Below are 13931 nucleotides of genomic sequence, written 5' to 3' on the forward strand. Positions count from 1 at the left end.
TGTGGTGCAAACTTCGTTGAAGCTTCTTGACGTCCTTACTGTTCTGATCCTTCACCTCACGGCGTACAGTTGACTTCAGTTTGAGCCAATCGCTCCCCGATAGTACTGAGTTGCCGCTGTCAGAATCTGAAGCTTCCTTGGCAAACTTCTTGAGTACAACGTCTGGGTTGGGTGGGTATATACCAGTGACTTCAAATGACTTCTGGATGAGTGGAGGCTTGAATACTTTGCCCCAGGACCTCCAGAAGAGCGGGGAAAAGTCTCCTTTGGCTATATTGAGTATCCCTTGGCTGTCTTGAAGATATCCATTTAACTCAGTTGAGTAAGCGTCCGATAGGGGTTTGAACATACAAACGTCAAGCGGTTGAAGCGTATGAGTAGCGTGAGGAGGCAGTACAGCCAACAGGATCTTGTGCTCGTGGCAATACTCAATAAACTCCGTAGTTACATGGGATCCGTGGCCGTCAAGGAGTAATAATCGATACCCGGTTGAAGCGTATCGTCTGGTCTCTCGTTCAAACACCTGTTTGAGCCAAGCTAGTCCTATATCGTTGTTGCTCCAGCCGGAGGGAGATGAGGTTACAAAGACTGAGTGCTCTCCTTCTTGTATAGCATCAACCCAGCTTGATTGAACAGCTCCGTTGGACCCCTGGAAGATGAGAGAAGGACTCAATACTTTGCCATCCGAACAAATACAAGCCATAACGGTTATCCACTCGCTTGAGCCATCTTCAAGAGCTTGCCGTAACCCCTTTTGCTCGTAGAGAGCTTTGGAGAAGATACGCTTTGATCTGCCAATCCTTCCAAGTTGAAATCCCTTTTCGTCCATATTGAATATATGGAGGGGTTGTACGTTGTACTCCTCCATCTTTTCATGCAAAAGCTTGAAGTACAAGCTGTACTTACTGCCTGAATCAGCGCTGTGCCTTAGGCGGGTCATCCCTTTGGTGTAGCGAGAGATCAGATGATCCGGGTGGCGGTTGATAAACCGGGAAACCCACTGTTCTGTAACCTCAAAACCAGCCAAAGATGAAGCGTAGCGTTGTATCATTGCTCTTGTAGGTGGTGTACGTCGCTCATTAAGCGTATCAATGTATCGTACAAGCTCAGTTTCGTGTTGTGGGTGGAGGAATCGCTTGCGGATGCCATAGGCTTCAGTTTCCCCCTTGTGCCTTCGAGCGAGCGTAACGCGGTTGACGCCATACTTTTTCGCGATTTGTTGGTACGAGAATTTATCTCCTGGTTCGCGCGATTCGATTTCTGCAATCGCTTCTTGAATCGGATCCATAGTGGTTGAGTTATGACGCGTTGAAGTTGTGTTGTTGTTGAAGTGGGGGTGTTCATCGAATGATGATGTTCATCGAACGCACGGGCATTGTAGCTTCGATTCCAAAGCGAGCTCTCCTCCGTCATGGCTTTTACTCCCCAACCATCACAGATCCACCAACCCATGTCCGGATCGTGTGCGTTTTATCATGCTATTGGAACATGATCATAACGCATTGTTATGTATCAACTGCCATCTTACAAACATACGAGCATAGACCGCGATACCATGAACGTCCGCCAACCTCAGCTCTCACGGAGGCTGTTACGTTGTTAGAGCCCGACGCTGATGTCACCAAATGCAAAGATGCCAAACTCATGAGGCGCACATGAACACATTTCTTAGCTTCGAATCTGAGTGAGCTTTGAATATCTTTCTGAGCCAAATACTGACACATCAACGACCATAGTATCCCATTGCAACAATGTGCTTGAATTGCATCACCACCTTTCCGTCCTTCAAAGCCAACCCGCCAAACCTGTCCAGCATCATCTGCTTCATCCGCTCCCTCTTCCCCTCCTCCAAGTAATTACCGAATCGATTGCCCGAGCTGTCGTTCACCCAGTTCCACATGGCCTCCGCGCTCTCGAGCACATACGTGCCATAGTATCCTAATAGTTTCGCATCGCCGAATCCAGCGGCGCCTAGGTCACGTCGCATTTCCGTTGGAGTTGGATGGAATATGAAGTCGGTTGCATTCTCACCGAGTTCCGCCAATACTTCGGTTCGAATATCCAGCATGGGCGGCTGGAAGTTGCGGTCTTGGGTCGCGATACCAATAACAGCGCCAGGCTTTGCGAGAGTCGCAACTTGCGCAAGGAAAAGAGGTTTGTTGGTGAACCAGTGATATGACGCGTTGCAATGTATGGCATCGAACGTCTGTCCTGCGAACATGGAGAGATCGTGCGCGTCGGTGACATGGAACTGCACATATGGCTTGAGGTCTGGGTGTTTCTCTAGAGCCTCCCGGGCTCGGTCAATGCTGTGTTTGTCCAGGTCGAAGCCTACGACTCTCCCGGACTGGCCAACGATCTGCGCGATGGCGAGAGCGTCGTTCCCAGGGCCGCAGGCGGTTACAAGGACGTGTTGGCCTTCTGCTATCTTCATCATGGTGCTGAGGCTATTGCCCAAGCCATGCTGCGGTGCATTGGTGCGACTGTAGCGAGTTGCTGACGACTCGGTGGCTTTGCCCCATTTCGTGGGTTCCTCGACGGAGATGAGATCAGTCATGGTGTACAAGACAAACTGCAAAAGAAATTGAGGCCCAACAAGAGAACGCGCAAGTCGAGGAAGCAATTGGAACGGCGACGTGTTTGGTGTTATATCACTTCATAACCATACGGTTAATATCTCCTGCAGTAAGCGCTTGCCTATCAGCAATGCAACGGCCCCTGCTTGTATATGGACGCCTGAACTCTGCTTGCCTTACTACAAAAACTTACGAAGGAGCTCGTCTCTCATCAGTTGTACCGACCGCACAAACTTTGCCCTACAGGTGTACACCAAGTTGCATTTTCTACTGCATCGACATGGAACACAACGTATACCTTCAGGATGTAGTATGACTATGTTGATCTGTTGAACGGCTGTTGCATGCTTGTACGCAGCCGAACGCGTACGCAACACCTGTTGCGCATTCGTTACGCATTGTCGAGCAACTCGGTATCGATCTGCCAATAATCAACTCAGTCTTACAAGCCTCGGTTCGTATGCATACACTATCTGCGATACGAGCCGCGTACCCACAACGGCAGCTATGGAAGCGGAAGTAGCTAAGCCATTCGCAGCAAACAATGCGCCTCTCGCACTGCTTCGTGCGTCAACTCAATTTTAGGTGGGGCGTGTAGGGACTAAGAGTGCAGCGTCAATCTCACTTGCATGTAATGCAATCCTCCATGATTCGAGGATTCGTCAGCGAAAAAGAAAGCCGGAGCTGCAACGCCACCTTGTCCAGATCAGTGAACGCCAAATAAGACGTGCGAAGCTAGAGCAAGGCAGGCGCTCAGATCCGGTTAGATTGCTGGGCCTTCGGTCTATTTAATAGCAACCCTGGACGCGATGCAATCGACTTAAAGATGGAAATCGATCCTCTGATCTTGTCGCCCACGATCAAGCCTTGCCGCACCTCAGCCTCGTTGCTCTATGACATTGTTGCTCTCCAATCTTATTGTGTTTCCGACATTGCTCTTCTTCGTTCCAATGGCAATTTAAGACATGGACAGAGATTCTAGCTTCCAAAGCCAGCCTCGTTCGAGCTCGGTATCACATGCCTCTTCGAAGAGCAAACATGACCCTGAGAACACAATTCATGTCGAATCCCAAAACCTCTTTTACTCCAGTAGAGTTGACACCCGCAATCCCCTTCTTGGTAAATTTGCTTGAACACTTCTACTCGAGAAAAAGTCTCTAAAAATCGAGGCCAGACAACTTAACCCCGGATATTTGCACGTCAATGCCCAAACAAGAGCCACACGAAAAAGAGTACTACCTTGAGACACATCCGTATGTATCCTTTGGCGATAATGGTACGACTGCAAGTCTCGACCGTTTCGGGGATCTCATACAGATCTCCCAAACTCATAGTTCTAGCCGTTCAGGCCTTTTCTCTGTAGATCTCCCTTACATAGATGAGCCGTACTATGTTCGAATTCGGGCAGAACAACTTATGAGCGCCCGAGAAATTGATGGAGCAGGTATTTGTGCATATACTTTTAGTCCCCATCCAAGTTTCCACGAGTCTCCTCAACAAGTAAAGTATGAATTCATCCACGATCGATGGCCGCTTTTCACGCTGGAATACGACGGCGGGATAGCCAAGGTTTTACATGTCGCACACCAAGGGATTATCTTCCAGCAATATCAGTGGTCGGCGAAGTCAGACCCTATCCACTATTCCCGCGGATCAGACATCTCCGTCGCAGCGAAACTGCTGATCCGAGACTTGGATTTCATGGATCGTTCATACGGATTCAACGAAGACGAACTCCACGAAAACTATTCGCATCGAATTAGTGAAGATGGTTACGGATTCATACTTGAACATGAGGACTTGTTCCGAAACGACAAGGAGTGCGAGGAATGGGAGAAATTCGATTCCGTCTTCCTGGCTGTCTCTATCTTCATCAATGGTGTAGCCCAAAAGCTTGAGCTCAGTGACATCGATGATGATCCCGTCATATTTGTAAACTCTCCAGAGTTCTTTGTGGTACAAGGTCATCCCCTCCAAATCACTGTGGGTTACAAAATCCTGGTTCGTGAAAACGATTGGGACGGTAACAGTTTCCCCATTACTCAAGACAGTCTCTGCGCCATGCACATGATGCTCAGAGAAACTTCGTTCACCAGATTGGAATTTTCGCGGAATGTTCATCTGGACTTCATCATGAGACGGAACTTGGAACATATACTTTCGGTTTGCAGTATTCCGACACTTCAATCTTACGAGGACGGAATAGCTCTCACTTGTGGAGATATATCGGGACATCGGATTGTCAATTCAGCAAGCTTGTAGGTCACCCTGAGCTGCTTCATTACAACATAACTGACGATACAGTCTCACTTTCCAGTTTCTTTTATCGATGTACAGACATCTAAGTTCGATCCAACAAACTGCGCTGGCCCAAAGCCCACCAATAATGTCCAGCGAGGACCAGAAATCTGCCCTTGAGGGTATTTGCGTCGAAAACCTACAAAAGCGCATTGAGAAAGTATGCAGAGGGCATGTAGCCTGGCTGAAACAGGCTGAAAAAGTCGATGGGTGCTTTAGAGCCAATTATTGGGTGACTGGTAAACTAATCATCAAAGGTGATTCGAACTCCGACACAGGCGCAGAATCTTTGACCGATACACCATTTCAATTGATTAAGCTTGCTGATTACGGGAGGCTATTCAAGTTGGACAAGGACGGTGTCTTTTTGACAGAGCTTAAGGCTCTTGCGACCAACTGGATTCAGGTACTCGAAACTGCCAACGCTCGACGGTTTTATGCATTCCCTCGCCCCAAGACAGACCCTACAACACTAAATGAATTCCGGTTGGACGATCACGTTTGGATGTGGAGAGCCCTTAGCGCAGTCAGGGACATGGTCCGGGGCAACGAGCTCGGAAATCTCAAGCTTCGATCAACTCGACGCCGGCGTAGAGCATACGAAGAGAGCTCTGAGAAAGAAGAGAGCTCCGAGAATGTGGAGAGCAAGTTGAATGCAGAATACTCTCCGGAGGTGTTTCAAAAGCACGTCTTGAGACGGTTCACTACTGAGAACCCTGTCTCCAAGCAAAGGATGCTTGCTGTAGCACGATCACCCGTCGAGAACAGGTTTTATTTACACTCTCGAGATACCGCATTACTCTATAAGGAGAACTCAACATTCTTCTCCAAGTACGATGCTCTCTGGAAAGCTACCATGAACGTACAGAGATTTCATGAGGAGTCTGAGGATTTTGGCTGGGGTAATCCGTTGCGATACACGCTCGATATCATGCGCTCGACAATTGATCGCATAGCTGCAAAAGACATATTGCTTCAGAGCTCATCTGCGAACGGGCTCTTTCCAGGTGCACTGGATCCTTTGACCAAGGAGCCTGAGATGCACTACGAGGAAAGGTGGAGAGACCATTATTGGCATCGAACTTTCGAAGTTCCTTATGTGCTTTGGAAATGCCGAGACTCCGACATATTTCAATCCATTTCGAGCAAGGATTCTGCCCAAGCTCAGAAGGAGTCGATCAACGTTCCTGTCCAAGTCCAGAAAGATTTGAGCCATGTTTCTGCACACGCTCAGAGGGACGTGAGAATTATCCTTTCTAAAGTCCAAAAGGAATTCAATGACGCTCTCACCCAAGGTCAGAAAGAGTTGCCTGCGAGTTCACTAGCCTCGGATTTGTACCCGATTCAGATGACGATGAAGAAAAGGATACCTTTCAATAACGTCATTGTTCAACAGAGTATAGTTGAATTGCCGGATGAGTGGCTCTATAGGTTTCCAAGCTTTTTCCATCCTGAATTGTCTGCCGAGGATAGTGTTAAGAACAAAGACACGACTGTCATACCACATGGCGTCATCATCGACATCCCAAAGACTGACCGTAGAAAGGAATACGAAGATCCCTTGCGCGATATTGAGCTGCTGGATAACGAAACCATGTATAACAGGCTGAGAGAAGAGCGTTCAGTACATAACAGCAAGAAACGGCTCATATGGATCACGAATCCCGACACAGATACTAAGAGATTTTGCACCATCACGTCTGCCGATGATGAGTCAGATTCGTTGAACCTTTTCTTTGAAAGGCACAACAACAAGGCCAAATACTTCTCGGATGAAGTGACTGCAACTGCGAACTTGTGGACGACCGAGCTGCACCTTTCATCCTACCGACTTACCCGTCAGACAAGGAATGGCAAAAGAGCCGGTATGATGTTTTTAGGAAACAACAACTTACTGATAGAAAGAGCAGGTGCGGGGTTTCGGTTTGTCGGAGACTTCTTCGATCGCTACTGGACCTGTCACGCTCTGGAGACCGAGCCGGATTTTGTTTCGCCCTCGTTCAAATGGACGGGCTTAACTTCCGAGGACGAGAAAGAAACCAAAGAAAAGCTTGACAAGATACTCAATCTGAGGGAGTTGAAGCTGGACTTTGAGCGACACAAGGAGCCATGGAAGCAGCGGAAGGTGCTGGAACTCCTTCTGCTCGATCGAATGCTTCGGGAGCTAACGCAGCGATATGATGAAATCATAGGGGAGATAGGCCAACAGCTAGAGCGGTTGTTTGTTCACACGGCGAAAACAGATGACAAGAATACCAAAGAAGAGAAAGTCAAAGGGAACATAGTATCCATCTCGAACGAGCTATTCTCTAGACAGATGAACAATGGTGCTTATCTGGTGTTCCGTAAGACATGGCCGGCCTTACAATATTCTCTTCAAGTTATTGAGGAAGATCTCAAGGAAGTCTTGGAGAAGATTGACATATGGAACACCCGTAAAGCAGATCGAAGACCCGAAGAGCCGCGATGGACAAAAAACGACGAAGGAAGATACCGGGCTGCTATCACGAAGCTCACAAATGAGAACTTGCATGCGATTCGGGACTTGCGATATCACCTAGCCACCATCCAGTCGTTGAGAGTCTCCCTCTCAAGCGGGCTCGATTCTACAAGAGACGAGTTGAGCTTTCAGAACGCAGAGAACATTCGATATTTCACGTTCCTCACTGCTGTGTTTCTGCCACTTGGATTTGCCACAGGAATCTGGAGCATGGCCGATTCATCCCCTCGTAGCGAAAGCATAAAAGGAATGGTGGTTACAGCTGTCATTACATTGTTTCTGACATTCACTGTACTGATCAATGTGCAACGACTCAACGAATACTTGAGCCTTTATACTTCTCGTACGTTCTGGGAGAAGCGCAACGGAGCGCAAACGAGTGTGCACCAAGAACAGCAGGGTAATTCTTCTGAGCGCGATCGTCCAACGCATGGATTCGGTAAAATTCGACGGATTCAGCTGCCTGGTTTGAGGAAAAGAAAAGAAGCAGGGAAATCCAACGAGTCCCTAGCCTGAAAGAGATGGCACCGCTAATGAGAATACTGCGCTGAGAAAATCCAATGCCGGAGGACGTATGAGAAGATACCCCGAGAAGTGTGCGGAGATAGTCACAACACAGTAATAGCAACTCTTTGTCCGCTTCTTTTTCAGAGGCATTTTCACCCACGATACTAGCACGGTGCATTCACATCCCATGAGCTTGACCCTATCACACTGTATTCGCCACCAACACTGTTCATGAGCACTTCGTTCACTCTCTACTATAAAATGTTTGTCCTCAACCTCAAGCACAAACATCAACACTGACCTTTTTCACACAATCAACATCGCATTAAGATCGACATGTCACTCAGCTCTCTCATCCAATACCTGGCCGACTTTGTAGCTTACAGCTGGAACTGCCATCAATGCGGTAACGACAATGTCGCAAACGACCACCCTGCCCAATGCACATCGTGTGCGCATTTCCATTGCTGGAAGTGCGAGAATATCATCCACTAAATGTGATCGAGCATGAAATACCCGCTCGAAGTGATGCAACTGGCGACTGAAGATTTCGGAATTTGATACTGGTGAAAGCGAGGTTGAGCAGGGAGATCAATGGTGGATTGCTGTCGCATGATAGCGTCGCGAAGGATTGTTAGCTTGTCATCCACGTTCAGTTTAGAACTTTTAGTTGACTACAATATATGGGTTTGTGATACGGCTAAACTCGAAGTCTTTCGTAAGTATGATGAGAGCTTCAAGCCACGACTGTGATAAGTGCCACAAATGCCTCGAACCTCGCGCGACGTGTATTGTTGCCGTTTACGCGAAAGACTTTGTGCAGCACATATGCACTGCATCGTTTTTAGTAACACTGATTCAGGGGTTTCTATTCGGATGCTTTGTACATCTCTAGTGATACTGTGTGATATGAGGTTTAGGAATTCGTTCTCGTTGCTGAATCTCCTGGACAGATCTTAATTGTAAAGCAGTAGTGGAGGACCTTTTCAGTCAGTATGTAGGAAGTGACACGCAGCAATAAGCAGATAATCGAGCACTCGCAGCGACTGTGACAGTTTGCAGCAAGTGACTTCTGCGATGGTCGATTCTTACCCGAATTGGCGCTGAAGTCACTGTAGCCGTTGCACCATCACCTTCAACGTGTCGCACAAACTCGTGAACACCACTAGGGTAGTTACGCTTGATAACACGAGTATAGTGCACATCCAGTCAGTATTTAGAGTGCTGTAGGAGCACTATAGCTATGAGATTGTCACACAGTGTGTTTATACATAAAACCTGACAGTGACATCTCTACACTCGATCACCTAGCACTACTATTCTACGAAAAGATGATCTTTCATCTTTTTCTTCTCTTTTGGGCTAGTCACTCAGTCTCGATGCCGACCAGCCTCAACGACGTATCATATCTGTCGGAAGTTTCCGATGGACACGACGGTGCGGAGAAGGTCAATGTTACCTTGCAATTACCATCGTTATTCAACACCGTTCCCGGTGCCAGATTAGGAGAGCCGAAAAAGAACATCGACCAAGACGTGTCGAAGCAGGCAGAAGCAACCCTCAATGCCAGGATACCAGACAACGCCACGCATGACCAGCAAACATCGGCCGACGACCGGATCACAACCTTCGCTGACAACATCTCATTCAAAGTGACCTGCAACATGGGCCACGAAGCAGTCCTCTCAATGGATAACATGTGGTTAAACGTTGGCACCGTCATACTCGATCTGGAAAAGGGCATATATCAAATGTCGACAGATTGGGGCGAGGAAGTTCCCAGCGACGACGACATAACTGTTTGGATGCATGTGGACATCTTCGATCCGAATCCAAAATTAGTGCACACGACGCTCATACGAAACATGTTCCAGCTGATTGTATTCAATTCGAAATGCAATGGCCGCAGGTACACCAAGGGTGGCAGTGTCTTGGCGATGCGTGCGGGGCAAAGGAGTATGAAGCTTGCGAATGTGAGCATATATGCAATCAATCGACGGGATGTCAAGCGGAACGTGGGAGGTCGTTTGTAACGGGAGGGCGATGTACTTGGCCATCTAAGGGAATACCTGCATGAGCTAGGCTCTCTTATCGTCTTCCAATCTCAAGCCATTCAATTGCACAGTCGGGTCTGCGTCGACTGGGGACTGTTCCATCTCCACCAAGCCTAATAGGGCCTCATCATCAATCACGTCCCGCATTGCAGGTTTATCATTTGGTTGTTGTCCGTGAGCTGCCTTTAACCTCAGGATGTCATCCTCGCTGTATTTCTTGAAAGCTCTAGGGTTCTTCTTCACCCTGTTGGGGTCATGCGATTCGCTCTTGAATTGGTATCCTCTGACGCGCGGTCCTTGGCCGGTCTTCTCGGGGAGGGTAGGCTCATAGTAGGCTTCAAAAGCAGCGGCGTCGATGTCGAAGGTGCCGGCTTCGATGGAAGAGCGAATACCGGCGAAGAAGGCAGAGAGTATGGCGTGGTTGTGCAGCTGGATAAGCACCCAACCAAGCATCTCCTTGGCAGCAAGCAAATGCTGAAGAAAGGCACGGTGATGCTTGGTGCAGGCGTAACATTTGCAGCCTTGGGATAATGGGGTGACAGACAGGGCATGGTCGCTGCTCCAAATGTCGATGCCCAGAGAGTGGCGCGCGCTTGTGTTTGTATCTCGGGCGGGCGGTGGGAAGGTGAAGTCGAGGACGATGCCTGCATCGGTCGCGTCTGCGAGGAAGGGCACGGTGAAGACGTCGACGCCTAAGCTGACATGGCGCAGAAGCTCATGTGGGCTTGCAGGGACGTGGAAAGATAGCCGTGGAAGGTGGTGAAGCTGATCGGGCAGCTCATCGAGCAGATATGCGTCGTATATGGCGAGGCCACTGATCTTGTCCACCATGTCATCCAACAAGTGCTCGTGATACCATGATTGTAAGTCGCGTTCGATGGGCAGTATGGGCGCGAATATGCTCCATGCCTTCTCTCCCTTCTCAATAGTACCCTGCTTGGCCACAATGTCGCGCAGCCATACCTCGGTCCTGTCGCTCATCTTGTCTTTCCGCTTCAAACTGATGGCCTCTTGCCCGCATGGTATGTCCCCCAGCCCGACCACGATGTCTGGCTGCAGCTTCCGTGCAGCAGCAGCATAGTATTCGGAGCTGACAGTCGTGAAGCCGACCGACGTTAAGATGCGTATCTCCGTGTTGGAATTCGAGTGAGGGCTCGGGATGGGCGGGTTGCGACGCGCCCCTAGGATCAAGAGCGTGTCGTCGGGGAGGGTGATGAACCTGCGCAAAGGCTCCGGGACGTCATACTTCAAGATCGGGGGAGTCTTGTGTGGATGCTTCTCAATGACTGCCAGCGGTTAGAGAGGGCGTGCGCTATCCGCAGAAGTACGTACAGTCCTCGAGCGCGACATATACCCCACCAACATCGGCGCTGCTCCGGAAGTTGTCTTGCGACACATGAGGGATGACGCCTCGTGACGTGTTGCCAATGAAGGCGGGTGTAAGAATGCTCTTGCGTCCGGGGAACGACAGGCGGCCGAGTCGTGGTGCAAGCGAGCCTGACGTCTTGAGGAGCGTGAACTCGAGCATTTCAGCCGGTAACTGATCCAATTTCCCTACAGAGGCCCCATCAGACATGTTGCTACCAGATTTGCCAGCTGTTCAGACCCAGGCCCTCTCTTCCAGGTTTAACATGGGGTGACAGGTGTCGTATAGAGCTCGGAATACTGTTGCCTGTGGCGGGGCTGCCCTGTTCCTGCCCACTCATCGTCGAAAATGTGGGCGCGCGCACGTGCAAGCGTGTCAAACCGCGTCAGGCCTCCTGTCATCTACCTTCTCTACAGCTGTCCTCAAAACTCGTACAAAATGTTGGCAGAATCCGCTCACCATTTCATCATGCGTGGTCATAAATCGCTGAAACGGATTTCCGACCCCTCAGATCACCATGTCGTTACCAACAGTTAAACAGGATCACGAAAACCCATATCCAGAAGCTCTCTGCACCTCTACCACGCGAAAACGATATCGAGACCCATTAGTGGTGTTTGTCATCGTACTGACCGTGCTTCTGGGCTTACGCAGCATCTACAACTCCTTCGCAGCCACAAGCTCAACGTCAATCGATAATAATGACCTCGATATCCAGACCGTTGATACCTACGATGAAAACCAGCTCCAGGAGGTCGCTACGTTGATGGAAGAGATCTACACCATCCTGGCCAAAACATCCTTCATCCCGCATGACTCCATCGAGCGTGGTCCTCATCAAATCAACACCACAGCCAGTCCGTGCAAGCTCGACGCAGCCGACTTCCGCTTGATGGAGATCCTCCCATACGTCAACACTAGCCTATCTGGGCACGACTTTTGGCTTTGGGGCGGTTCATTTATCGACTTTCGGAAGGATCGTGATTTGAACGTCGCTTGTGACGCGGGTTGGGTAGAGGACGATTTCGCATATGTCATGAGACCAGGAATAGTCCATTTGACCGAAGGCGGCTGGGAGGACCGGGATCACTACAGGACTTGGAAGCTACAATACGACACTAGAAAGCATATGATAAGAGTCTACGAGGGTGAGGAGTGGTGGCCCTATTATCGTCACTATAGTGAGTTCTCGCCAAACTTACCATACGTTAGTTATGGGCGAGAACATGATTTAAATGACATGCCCATCTTTGGAGGCGAAAACACAACAGGGCAACTGTCGGTGAATAGGCACAGCCGTGACTGGAGAGAGTGGACCGATGCACCAACGTTCCTAAAGAGGATCAGAGACGCATATCTGAGCAGAGCATGGTCACCGTGGGAGACGTCGGAGACGATGGACTCCCGACATCAACAGAACGTTCTGCCCAGCAACATCACATCAGCTCTATTACTGAAAAACGGCTGGCCTGATCAATTCGACGTTGATCAGTTCAGATCCGACTTCATTCGGGCGCAGCACAAGCCATCAGGACGAGGCTGGGCAGAAGGTGCTTTCCGGGAAATCAAGGACCACAAGGACAATCCGGATGATCTATTCAATATTTATTATGGAAAAAGAAAACTACGACATTATGAAGATGAACCCAAGGATCTCGAAACCAGAAATTTAACCGACGGTCCCTCGCTGTGGAGAAATATGCTCTTCGGAGGGAGTTTAAGACGCAAGGTCGGCCGACAAGAAAGCGACTTCGAAGACGCAAAACAGCTCATCCAGCGGCTATGTTCAAACGATGTATGTGTTCAAGAAGAAGACCTGATCCTATGGGAGTTCCGGAAACTGGAGAATACATACACAAAAGCACAACTAGAGCCCAACGCCACGATAATGTGTGAGCAGCGTGAATTGCATCCAGATCTGCTCTCGAGGTGTATCTCCCAGCTCAACCTCGAACGATACTGGCTGCAGTTGGCATACCAACAATCTCGTGCCGACGCTTACGCCTACTGCGCCCAAAACAATAAACATCTCCTACCTCCTGCATCATTCGAGGGCCTCGCAAGCCACTGGATCGCGAAGTACAAAAGTTATATCGCCGAATACGACCACGTGCCAGCAGAATTAGATGCATGGCAAGAGAGGACCGGAGCACCTGACTCTACCGTTGAGTTTCTTCGTAAGGAATATGACTCGGCTAAAGCCTGGGATACAAGACTCAACGAGGGGAGGATTGAGGAGATAGTAAGGAGTTTGGCTGGTAGCGATGGCGATGAAGCCCGTTTAAAACTCTGGAATAATCTGGAGTTTACAGACGAGCCACGTTCCATGGATTATCTGGATGACAGCGACAAAGTATTTTACTAGTTAACGGGTCTTTCTTCAGCGTCTACATCATGGAGAAAGAAGTCCAAAATAGAATGTCACATCACTGAGCTTGTGTTCGACTCATTCAGCCATATTCAGACACACTACGCAAAAGGTCATGTAACTTTGTTTCACTTCACTTCGCTCCAACTCATCTCCTTCCTCAATGTCCTGGCAAGCCAGACGCATCAATGAAAAAGCTTATGGGAACACGGCGACCAAGCACCGTGAGACGCGCCCCTCCTCGCGACGTCCGATGACTCGC

At 49.2% G+C, this 13931-nt stretch overlaps 7 protein-coding genes across 7 annotated transcripts; 4 read left to right on the forward strand and 3 right to left on the reverse strand.

Annotated features, from left to right (window-relative positions):
• Positions 1-586: 586 nt before the first annotated feature.
• Positions 587-1288, reverse strand: CC77DRAFT_904642 (hypothetical protein; the record flags this gene model as incomplete). Its single annotated transcript, XM_018533615.1, has 1 exon — positions 587-1288. A coding segment is annotated over one exon (702 nt), but the record flags the coding sequence as incomplete, so codon positions are not given.
• Positions 1289-1723: 435 nt separating this feature from the next.
• On the reverse strand, positions 1724-2557 carry CC77DRAFT_931492 (S-adenosyl-L-methionine-dependent methyltransferase; the record flags this gene model as incomplete). Its single annotated transcript, XM_018534218.1, has 1 exon — positions 1724-2557. The coding sequence occupies one exon, from the start codon at positions 2555-2557 to the stop codon at positions 1724-1726; it is 834 nt and encodes a 277-aa protein (XP_018388299.1).
• Positions 2558-3779: 1222 nt separating this feature from the next.
• Positions 3780-7890, forward strand: CC77DRAFT_1059750 (hypothetical protein; the record flags this gene model as incomplete). Its single annotated transcript, XM_018528272.1, has 2 exons — positions 3780-4834; positions 4881-7890. 2 exons carry the CDS (start codon positions 3780-3782, stop codon positions 7888-7890), a joined length of 4065 nt encoding a protein of 1354 aa, XP_018388300.1.
• A 271-nt stretch (positions 7891-8161) lies between these two features.
• CC77DRAFT_1018833 (hypothetical protein) lies at positions 8162-8449 on the forward strand. Its single transcript, XM_018524702.1, has one exon. It carries the CDS (start codon positions 8218-8220, stop codon positions 8374-8376), a length of 159 nt encoding a protein of 52 aa, XP_018388301.1. The 5' UTR covers positions 8162-8217; the 3' UTR covers positions 8377-8449.
• An 811-nt stretch (positions 8450-9260) lies between these two features.
• On the forward strand, positions 9261-9914 carry CC77DRAFT_1059751 (hypothetical protein; the record flags this gene model as incomplete). The annotated part of the gene is made up of 1 exon (XM_018528273.1): positions 9261-9914. The coding sequence occupies one exon, from the start codon at positions 9261-9263 to the stop codon at positions 9912-9914; it is 654 nt and encodes a 217-aa protein (XP_018388302.1).
• A 36-nt stretch (positions 9915-9950) lies between these two features.
• Positions 9951-11664, reverse strand: CC77DRAFT_750206 (tRNA-guanine transglycosylase). Its single transcript, XM_018533084.1, has 2 exons — positions 11268-11664; positions 9951-11221 (listed from the first exon to the last, which is right to left on the reverse strand). Exons 1-2 carry the CDS (start codon positions 11509-11511, stop codon positions 9960-9962), a joined length of 1506 nt encoding a protein of 501 aa, XP_018388303.1. The 5' UTR covers positions 11512-11664; the 3' UTR covers positions 9951-9959.
• Positions 11665-13749, forward strand: CC77DRAFT_750193 (hypothetical protein). The gene has a single exon (XM_018533083.1). The coding sequence runs from the start codon at positions 11819-11821 to the stop codon at positions 13664-13666; it is 1848 nt and encodes a 615-aa protein (XP_018388304.1). The 5' UTR covers positions 11665-11818; the 3' UTR covers positions 13667-13749.
• Positions 13750-13931: the final 182 nt, after the last annotated feature.

This window comes from Alternaria alternata (genome assembly GCF_001642055.1).
Source record: "Alternaria alternata strain SRC1lrK2f unplaced genomic scaffold CC77scaffold_6, whole genome shotgun sequence".
Taxonomy (NCBI): Eukaryota; Fungi; Ascomycota; class Dothideomycetes; order Pleosporales; family Pleosporaceae; genus Alternaria; species Alternaria alternata.

Excerpts from the sequence above, each read along its gene's own strand:
- CC77DRAFT_750206 (XM_018533084.1), bottom strand. The coding sequence starts at position 11,511 with ATGTCTGATGGGGCCTCTGTAGGGAAATTGGATCAGTTACCGGCTGAA. Across the intron at positions 11,222-11,267 it reads ATATGTCGCGCTCGAGGACT|TCATTGAGAAGCATCCACAC; the intron begins GTACGTACTTCT and ends AACCGCTGGCAG.
- CC77DRAFT_1018833 (XM_018524702.1), top strand. The coding sequence starts at position 8,218 with ATGTCACTCAGCTCTCTCATCCAATACCTGGCCGACTTTGTAGCTTAC.
- CC77DRAFT_750193 (XM_018533083.1), top strand. The coding sequence starts at position 11,819 with ATGTCGTTACCAACAGTTAAACAGGATCACGAAAACCCATATCCAGAA.